The 10964-nt window shown below is 47.7% G+C and overlaps 1 protein-coding gene across 1 annotated transcript in view; it reads right to left on the reverse strand.

Moving 5' to 3' along the window:
* The window catches only part of EFNB2 (ephrin B2), a 45105-nt gene extending 40381 nt beyond the window's left edge, over positions 1–4724 (reverse strand). The window contains exon 1 of the mRNA XM_042930124.1: positions 4518–4724. Coding sequence (XP_042786058.1) covers positions 4518–4639 — 122 coding nt within the window. The 5' untranslated portion in view covers positions 4640–4724. The remainder of the gene's footprint in view (positions 1–4517) is intronic.
* Positions 4725–10964: the final 6240 nt, after the last annotated feature.

The raw sequence follows: 10964 nt of genomic DNA on the forward strand, positions 1-10964 counted from the left end.
CTCATAAGCAAATCTATGTAGATGTATGATAAGTGACCTGAAAAACAGGCCCTTTATGTCAGCAGCCAACGAAAGCAGAAATTAGACAGACAGAAGTGCCATTTTCATCACTATTTTTCTTACAAGAGCCCTGCTTTTTGTCTACTTTGTGAAGGAACGGTTTAAGAATAAAGTTCTCATAAGACGGTAAAGAAATATCCTTCCTACAACAACAACAACAAAAATATCCTTTTTTGCCGAGGGTCCACAGTCTGTATTTCCTTTCCCTGCCACTCCCATTCCTATGACGCATGGCTGCAGTCACGCTGGGATCTCAGATCGTCCCCATTAGGCAGACGCTCTGGGAAACATCACACTAAGGTAGATGTCACCCTCAGCCTCCTGCGAGCCACCCAAAGCGTTTCAGGGGAAGGCAAGGTGGCAGGGATTGACTTGCACCCGCTGCTGCAGTGTCCCTCTGAGGATAATTACTGTACTGATCCACCAAGCAAAGGATTTCTCTCAGGAAATTTACAGACAAGAGGTTTTACAATAAGTAATCGAAATGCACCGATGACTCTTCAGCCAACTCCACATGGAGAAACCATGCCCATCTATAGTTTTCAGCTGGTCCGGGGCATGGTGGCTAATCCACCTGTCCTCCTTCTGCCCAGGACTCAGAAACGTTCGGGAAATTTGCAGTCATTTGCATTTCTTTACATCCATAGGACAAGTGTCAACAGCTACGCTTTGTGAAAGATTTAGAACCGAGTGCTTAACAAATCATCTTAACCTCCAGCTCCCGTTTCTGAGGCTTGAAGCTGTAATTGGCGAGGTTAAAAAGTGCAGTCCCTAGACACACGATTCCCAAATAAATTCTCTTCTCGCCTGAAAAGGAGGCGACCAGGCATGTGGTGAGATATCGCTTTAGCTCCGTCTTTGTGCTCACCCTGGCTCAGTTGTCCTGTGGAACAACGACAGTCCATTACCTATAGTTTATCATCCTGACAAAACGTGAGGAATGTGGATGGTAAAGCACTAACAATTTCACCCCTGGTGTTTTGTGCTTTTTTCTCTCTCTATATTAAAACCGACAAGATTAACCCAAACGCAAACTGTGGAGCATAGTTCAAGGGGCTATTCAATCCGTGTTGAATGTGCATTTGTTTATCTACAAAAATAAGAATTTCAGACACAATGGAAGGCAAGCTGGCTTATATATGGTATTGAATGGACTGTTTAAACAGCACTATCCTTTGTAGTTTATTTTATCAATCTCTGACAGGTCCGTATTTATTCAGAGCCTGACTGTGGTGGGGCCCACGTATCATAGGTTATCTGGATATTATCCAGCCATTCTTTTGTATCAAGTCAATCAATACCAGGAATTCAGCATTCTGCAGGGAAAAATGACATGGGAAAAGAAAAATGCTTTGCTAACTAACCAGTATATGGTGCACAGGGAACAGTCCCCCTAGCCAAAAGAAATTAACGCTCGGCTGAAATCTTCAACAAAGTCAGTGCAATTCATTGTAGAATACCACACCAATACAGCCTTGCCTCTGACGTGGGCATCCTTTAGAAGAGGCAACTATTTGATTCTGGCAAAAACATCACGCTCCTTAAAGCTGTTCTGCTGAAATGTTAATTGGGAATGAAAGCTAGGCTTTGCTATTCTCTGCCGAGTTGGGGTGGGGGGTGGGGGTGGCGGAGAGGCTGAAACAACCTGATGGGCAAAAACTGAGGCAAGCCGACCAGCGCCTGTGCATGAGATGTGGGTGACCCACCTCGCAGGGCCGCCGCTAATGTTTCAGCATACAGAACTTCTTTTGATTGCTGTATAAACTCTCGGGGATGGGAGCAGCAGACAGTGTGATTCAAGGAGTTATGGAGAGAGTGAACTTACAAAGGATTTTCTGGACCCTGCATCCAAACAGCTGCTCACGCTCCCTATGTCGACCACCTGCTAAAAAAGCTGACCTCCGAATGAAACAAATCTAATTACTGATGGCTGCTTCATTACAAATGAATTGTTCCACAGTTCATACGAACTGATGTGAAACTTCCATGCATTTGATTACCTTCCTGCCACATTGCATCTACTGACTGAAACTTTTCCCTGGAAATAAATACGCAACTTCCCCAAATAAAGCAACCCCTTGGCACGAGGGGTTTTTATTCATTCTCCAACTGAGAAAAGGCTCTTTCATATCATTCCTCCAGGAAGAAATCTTTCTGACCTCTCGAGCTAGCATTCACAGTTGCATACTTTCTTAAGTAGACCTTTTCCAGGGACAAATTATCCAGTCCTCCAGGCAAGGCATTATCATGACAATTTTAAAAGAAATTCTACTCTTAAGGACCGGAGCCGTCATAGCCAACAGAAACCTCATCAGGGCAGGGAGGCAGGCTTCTCCAAAATGCAGGCCTCCAGCAGGTCTCCACATCTGTGGCCAAAGCACAGAAAAACAGTAATCCTTATCATCCGGATGGTGAGTAAAATACCAGTCGCCTGCCCCCACCCCAAATACAGCAGGAAAAGAAGATATTGATGTCCATGGTGGGAATAATCATGGTTCTACATTTTTTTCCAAGAAGGTTATTTCTAATCTTCCTCCGGGATACACACCAAGGAGTAAACACGGAGACACATAGATACTGAGCTGAGCAATGGACGGCTTAATGGGAGCTTCTTCCGACGAGATTTAAATGTAAATATTAAATCCTGGTGGAGGGGAGCGGGGGAGGGGAAGCAGCCTCCCCAAACAATCCGTCAGTGAAAGTGCAAAGTGGAGGGGAGCAGACAGCCCGGGGGAAGAGGTGAGGGCTGGCGCCGGCAGCATTGCGCGTGGAAGAGTGACCTCTGTAGGCGCAAAGCGAACACTGTCTGGCCTCTTCCCTGCTCGCCCAGCCCAGGCTCCCGGACCGCCTGGCCCGGACGCCGGCTGCTGCACGCGGGGCTGAGCCCGGCGCCTCCCCGCACCACCCGCTGCCTCACCACTCCGGATCTGCGCTAAGATGTCACCGCGACTACTTTCTCAACAAATACAAATCTTATGTTAAGGGAAAACAGCAGTCCCTACAAGACCAGGCGGATGGGAGGGGACCGCACGGAGTAACTTTTAACGGGGAGCAGTGTTGCAAAGTGCCATCTAGCATCATGCAAGAATGTGTTTAATCCGATTTATCGCTGTGACGTTTCTTGCCTTTGTAATGGGGAACTCTTGGTAAACATGTTGGCAGATTTGAAATTTATCACTTTTAAAAGAGTGGATGCAATTCTTTAATTAAAATGTGGTTTGTAAATCAATCCCTCTTCTCTTTACTCCTAAACCCATGGCCAACTTGCCTGTCTTCAATTAGGCCATTGGTTTTCCTTCTGATCTCAAAGGCTTACTCCAGGAACCGGCCAATGTTTCCACACTTTCCCCAAGTTTCCCGAGGCTAAAATCCCATGATTCTGTAAGACATTTCTGGATCTGATTCGAAATGTATCCCAAGGAGGAGTTAATACGCAGAACTGAATGTACAGGTAACTAATTAGGAGTCACCGCCGGGTATATTTAGGGAAGAATCGCCTTTTCTAAATTCTAAATGTGTCGTATGCTGGTAGCTCCCACTGAAAGTTAATCTTCACGAGGCCTAGCTTTCTCCTAGCTACACTGCTTGATAAAACCAAGTCGGATCCAAGGACCCCATTTCTACACAGGCTTCCCAAGCGCCAAGGCTTCAGGGGCCGTGTCGACTGGGCAGGGCCTTAAGCTTTTGCAGAAAGCGCCCTTAAAATCAAGTCAACTAACAGGACCGCGCAGAGTTCGGGGCCACTGGTTTAGCAACGGAGGGAGAAGCCGACGTGCAGAGAGCTCTCCGGGAGAAGCCTAAGGCCCGTCTCCCCGGCGGGGAGGAGAGGGCTTGCCGCCCGATTTCTCCGGTAGAGCTGGCGAGCTCCCCGCGCACCCTCGGGCAGGCGGCGGGGGGCCGAGGCGCGTGGGCTCCGGGGCGCAGAGGGCGGCGGGGGACCGCAGGCTCCGTCCCCGGGGGCGCGCTCCTCTGGCCCGGGCTCATCGCCGCCGCCCGCCTGCGGGGATCTGACCGCGCTCCGGCGCTCCTGGAGAGCGCAGCATCCCCTCCTCTCCCCGCAGCCCGCCAGCGCCTGCGCGCCGGCCAGCCCGGTTTGTGGCCATGTTCTCCGTCCTCGAAAAGAAGTGAGGGTCAGGTACCGCCATCGGATACTTTCCCGGACGTGACAGCCTAGCCGCCGAGGGCTTTTTAGCACCCCCCCACCCCGGGAGCTCATGGGGGAAGGAAGGCGGGGAGGGCGCCCCTTAGAACCAGAGCTCCGGCTGGAAAGCCGAATGAAGAGTTCCACCAAGTAAAATGTGGCGAGGGTGGGGGCCAGGGAACTTGGGGTGCGGGGAACCGGGGTTCCAGACACAGGCTCCGAGGCTCCGCGGCTCAGCCCTTCCTCCCGCCCGGAACGGCGCAACGCGGCGAACCCCCAGGCGGGGACCGAGGGGGGAATCGCGGACGCCACTTACTTGGAGTTCGAGGAATTCCAATAGATGGGCTCTAAAACTATCGACCTGGAAATGGCAGTTCTGCATAAAACCATCAAAACTCCCCAGCAGTACTTCCACACGGAGTCCCTCCTCGCGGCCATGGCCAAGCCGCTCCCAGCTCCGCGCACTCCGGACGACGGAGGGAATGGGCGCAGGCCGGAGCCCCAATCCTCGGGGCACACAAGGGGGAGACGGCAGGCAGCTCCGGGGCGCGCCGAGCAGCTCCAGGCGTCGCCGAGGTCGGGGGGCGCTCCGCTCGGGGCCCTCAGGGCGCGGGGCGGGAGCGCACGCGCGGGGCGCGGCGGCGCGGCGGGCTCGGGGCTCCTGGGCGCCGCGCCGGACGCAGCTCGGACGGCAGGCTCCCGTGTGGCTCCAGGGTGCCGGGCGCGGGGCGGCAGGGAGGGCGCGCGGCCGGGACACAAAGGCGGAGAGACGACTCACGCTGGCGGCGGACGCTGCGCTCCGAGCGGGCCGCCTCGCACTATAGATCCAGGGGGGTGGGCAGCGGCCCGAGCGCGCGGGCGCCGCGTCGGCGCGGTTCCATGTCCCGGAGCGCGGAGCGGCGAGAGGCGCCTGCGGGCGCGCGGGAGCCTCCTCGGTCTTCGCGGCTCCGGCTCGCGGAGCAAGCAGGAGGGCCTCGGTCCCCGCCGCGGGCGCCGGACGCGCGCGGGCCTTTGTGTGCGGGGAGGGCGCCGGGACCGCTGTGCGCGCGGCTCCTAGCTCCCGCCGGCGCCGCCGTCCCCGCCGAGGAGAGTCAGCGCGGCCGGCGCGCTGTCAGAGCACTATAAACGCGGGGCCCCGCCCCACGCCGCGCAGCCCATTGGCCTGCGGCCCGGCAGCCGCGCGCCGGTTGGGCGGCCGACCCGTCCGTCATCCACCCCCGCCCGACATTGGGCGCCGCGAGGCGGGGCGCCGGCTGACAGGTGAGCCCCGCCTCCGGCTCCGGGCGGTGGCGCAAGAGGAGCGCAGCCGGGCCCGCCAAAGACCCGGCCCTGACGCTTGCACCGGCGCCCCTCAAGCGGCGGGGTGGGGACGCTGTTCGGGACGGTAGAGAGGGGAGAGGGGACAGCACGGGGCCACCTGTCCCCGCGCCCAGCACGCGCCTTCATTTGCCGGGCAAGCATTCTAACTTCAACAGAGAGACAACGTCGAGGGCGAAACTTTCCCTGCGGAATGGAAGGCTTTTCCCGCGGGTCTCCGTGTTTTACACGGAGTGTGCCCTCTGCGGGACCGGCTCACACCCTGTACGCGCATCCCTTCGCTGCCCCCAGCAGCCGTCCGAGCGTTGTGTTTCACACCTGACTTCGGTACCTAACGTCAGCTCAGGCCCGACCAAAGTCAACGGGGGCCAGGGATGCAAACGACTCCTGGGGACGTGGCGCCAGCGGGGCGGCCGACAATGGGTCCTGGCCCCGCACCCTCCGCACCTCGCTCCGGGCGTTCCCTGCAAGTGTCGCTGGCCCGGCCGCGGGACCTTCTCCTTAACTAGTCTCTGGGACACACTCACGCCTCCCCAAGGTGACCGAGAATTTAGGGTGACGGTGACAAATAACGCCCAAATGGAGAGGTGGCAGGAATTCTTCACTTTGGTTCTCGGCAAGTGCTTTCCCAAAGAACGCCTTGGACGCGCGCCACCGCGCCGACGGCTTCCACGGACCCACAGCGCCCACTAGCGACCGGCCTGACTTCCCTGCGGGCGAGAGCGCGACGGCCCGCCCACCCGGAACCAGACCGCCGGGACCCAACCGCGCACCGAGTCCGCGCCGGCAGCTCCTGAGATGACGGACAGCAGGGAGGACTCGGCAGAAAGAAGGCATAGTACCCACGTACAATTCAGTTTGAATAAGAGGAAGATACGCCGTATGCCCCCAACATGCTTTAAAAATTTTTCTGTGTACTCCAGGATTTCTTTAATGTTTCAGACGCAACGAACCAGACGGTATTCCTGCAAGATCGGTTTCTTTAGCTAAATTATCTACACTACATTAAAAAATATACATGATAAAACATCTTGTTTGGATATTTACCAGTATTTCCTTCACTCTTCCTTATAACCACGTTTGAGAATGTTTACGCTTTAGTAAGTATTCCTTTTTGGCAATACTAAACAAAAGTTGATGTACGTTTCTACTGGGAATGTATAAGTTTTGTTAAGACTAGTTTGTTAAGATCGAAAACACTATGGCACGCGAGGTACCGAATACATTCATTCATATTATTCCGGGTAAATCTTTGAGACGAAAACTATTTTATTTTCTCTAATTGCAAGTTTTAAAATAAGCCTCCAATTTGAGGATTTTTTTTTTTTTTTTTTTTTTTAATGCTCAAATACTGCACACCGATTTGAAGTCACGGACTGATTCCCTTGAAGACTAAAAAACCAGGAAGGGGCAGATAGTATTATTCATAACTTTATCACAAGGGTTAAAAAAGGAGTGGTTTTAACAAATGTCCTAAAACATTTAAGGAATTCGTTTGAAATTTAATGTAAAGCTAGTGATTTTCTAAAAGAACTAAAACCGAAACAGTACCATCCGTTTCATATTTAGCAAAGTTATTTTGTGAAATTTAAATGGTGACCTCTTCGCTCCCACATCCTCTCTCCAAGTAAACTAGAGGAAATAAAGGAAATTTGCATGGTCTGAAAATAACCCTGGCTTCCATTTTTAGTAAATCAGATATTCACACGTCCAAAGCATTTTACCTTGGGTAAAATGTAATGTAAAACTTGTTTTTAAACAAAGTGTGTATTTGATCAAAAAAATAAAATCCTACACAAAGATTACCACTGTGTAACTAGGGTGTGAATATTTATCGATTTATTTTCAGTAAACACGGATTATCTGTAGAGACTAGGTGAAAAACATCAACAGTAACAATTTCAAGGTGAAAATGTTCCTCTGCTGTTTACCATAATTTCCGTTCCATTAACCTGTGAAGGAGGAGAGGGTCGGGAGCCCCTGCCCCCCCCCCCCCCCCATCAAAAATCCTTGTGTAACTTTGGACTTCCCAAAAACTTAACTACCAATAGTCTTGTTACAGAACCCTTACCAATAACATGAAATCAGTCACCACGTATTTTGTTGTTATATGTATATTCTGTATTCTTATAGCAAGCTAATGTTAAGACAAATCTAAGGAAAACACATTGAGACCACTGTATTTATTGAAAAAAATCCCTGTAAATGGAACCACGATTTCAAACCCAAGTTGTCCAAGGGGCAACTGTAATTAAAAGCATCATCTCAAGCCATTTGTGTCCATATCTGTACATATATGCCAGGCAGAAACTGTTACATCAGCATGTTACAAGACAAAGTTCAAACTTTAATGGATGCCAAACCAAAAAGAACCTAATCACATCAATTTGATACATGTTTGTATTTGGATTTCACTTTATGATTAAAATTGTAGGAAGAAACAGTTATTCCTGAAAATCCATAATTTTACCAGCACATATTTAACCCCACCAAAAAAAAAAAAAAAAAAAAAAAAAAAAAAAGGAAGTTTTATTTCAGCTGAGGAAGTAACTTCAACTACTTCCAAAGTTAAAGAAATTTCTAAAAGTCAGGTTAAAACTTGGGGCATTTCAGATAGTCAATTATAAAAGTCAATAGAAATATAAATTTGAATATATAACGAGGTAGCAAGTGTAAATTTCAGTTTAGAAGATTAAGTTGGCAATCAAGTTTGCTCAAGTAAATGCACCTTGGTAAAGTCATGTTCCTAACCCCTTGAATTCCTAAACATGCTTTGGTCTTTAGACCTTATGGATGTTTCTTATATATTCCTTGTATAGTAATCCATCAATTCTCAGATGTACTTCAAAAGACATCTTTAACATAACTTCTATAAAAACAAAGAACAAAAGCCTTATCTAAATGTAACATTACAGAGAAATTACTGAAATTTGATATACATGTTGATTAAACATCGTCCAAGCCATGAACTTCCCGTGTAGCTGTGAGCCTCTACTACTGTTTCTTGGCATTGCATGCGGTTTATTTCATAAAGGTCACTGAAATTTTTAGGACTCTTCTGCAAATGATACAGCTCAAATTACTCAAAGGGAAGACCTTTCAAAACAAGAGTAAAATAAAAGTCTTTTCTTAGTAAACTTTGCCATACACTCCTGTGTCATCTTTCTGCTTCTAAAATTCAGTTTACACGCATCGAAGCATCTTAAATTAGCATCTACTTATGAGTTTGGTAGGCAAAAGTATTAATTATTACACTGGGCTCTTGGGCCCAAAGAACATTTTTCCCAAGTTTAGTGACAACTGACCTTATAGACTAGAACAATATATTCCTTATGGAACTGAAATACTTCTTTCTCGACTACAGTAGTCATTTCAATTTCTAGTTTATAATCTATCACTGGTTTCATGTTATTAATGCAAAAGCAGCTTATGTGGAAAGAGTACCATTATGGCTCCAACTAACTTGGGCACTTGGCATGAAATCTCATTTCCTTATTTGCAAACCAACAGGTTTAGAAAACCAGCCAAACTCCTGTCAACCTTCCAAGTTGGTTTAGGAGTTTGGTGGAGACAGATAGGTAGCAGCTGTGTTGTTTTGGTTTTACCACTCACAAACACTAATACTTTAACCTCTCCAAAGAGGATTCCCACTTCATGGACTGATACAGATGTACTGTATATTACAACAAGTTAAATTCTGCTCTAAACACAGAAGCAATCATAAGGAGATTAACATCTACTGTGGCTCCATAAGATCATTTTTGCTCCCTCCCTAACCCACTTTACAGTAAGATGTTCAACAGCACTTAGAAGAGGCTGCATTATATATTCCTTTGTTAATTCCTTGCTACTTGCTTTTCAACCCATAGTGCAGTTCCAGAAGCCTGGAAAATGAGGAAGGAAACAATCATTATCCAAATGTGTATAAAACCACAAACCTATTTTATTCTAACGCTCAAGGACCAGGTTTAGTAATCAATTGTTGTACAGACCCTCTTACACACACCCACAGTCGCACCCCTTAGGAATTCCTGAGTGACAGTGAAAACTGCTGACCACTGAAAATTTTACTCCTTAACTTACTGGTTTCACATTAATACATCTGAAGAAAATATATGTGAAAAATACAACTGTTCGACATCCTCTGGTCCAACCACTGGAGGCTCTGGAAAAGAACACTCTTCGGCCTATCAGTTATATACAATATATAGGTCAAGACCGTGGGATCTAGTCCTCTGAAAACCAGTGACCAATCTGCTTCAAAATTTATTGTGCAGGCCAGGAGCAAGGAAGTGCAGATCTTCTGGATTACTGCACCAGAAGCAGCTCTATGATCATGCAAAACTGAATGCTAAAATAACACGGAGTAAACACAAAACAGAAATAACAAGTATGATAAAGACAAGTAGGCAGGAAAATGGCAATTCAACAAATGAAAATGTAGGCCCTATTCTTTGGGCTTCAACACCCATTCGAGATTCCTAGATTGAGGTCCTTCTCCCTTTAGTAGTCCTTTCACTAATTAATAACATTCTGGTATTTGAGTGTTCATAAGACTCCTTCCTGGAGCAAGTGGCAAGTCTCAAAAATTAAGATATCCTGTCTTCAGAAATTCTCATGGCCAGTAATCCAAAACAGATGGACGGTTCCGGGTGTAAAGGAACAGAAAATTAAGGTAACTGAAATGAGAAACTCTAGTTAATAATAACAGCTTTGGAGAAATTTTAGTTAAGGGGCAAGTGGAGGTGCGTAATATAAAATGAGGGATCAGAAATGATACGTAAGAGTTCAGCAAGCCAGGAGCCTATGCTTATTTTACTTTGGAAAACAAGAGGTGCAACATTACTGAAAAAGTTTAAAATCCTGGTGGCCATACAAAATAGCTGTGGGCATCTATGAGGCACGACTACATGGCTGGGTCGTTACCTTGAGCCGACTTCGCTACGACTTTGTAAGGGAAGCTGGAACCGTCAATCTTTAACTAAAAACCCCTTTCCCCTCTTTGCAAGCATTAAAGAGTCCTCACACCAAGCTAATTTAAAGGTTTCGTTTATACAATTGATAATTCTGCAAACTCCACAATAAAAATTGCAATAACTACATATTTTAAATACTGTAATGAAAATAAACAGTCATTAGTTACTGCTATAATGCATTAATAACCTAAAAAACAAATTATGAATAAAGGCGTGTTTAATAAATTAGGGAACATCTGAACTGCTAATTGGGAGAAAATTTGAACTTTTATAATACGTACACAAAGGCAGTGGAAACAAATGAAGAAAACAAATTAGTACACATTGTTGCAGCACAGAAAAGATTGGGTGTATTTTATTAACAATCACATCCTCTTTCCTGTAGCCTGGCACAGGAACAATTTCAATATCTGATGCGAATCTCCCGCAGCCGGCAGATACGGCGGGGTGTCACTAAGCAACTTACTGTG

The sequence above is a fragment of the Panthera leo genome, chromosome A1 (assembly GCF_018350215.1).
Source record: "Panthera leo isolate Ple1 chromosome A1, P.leo_Ple1_pat1.1, whole genome shotgun sequence".
Classification (NCBI taxonomy): Eukaryota; Metazoa; Chordata; class Mammalia; order Carnivora; family Felidae; genus Panthera; species Panthera leo.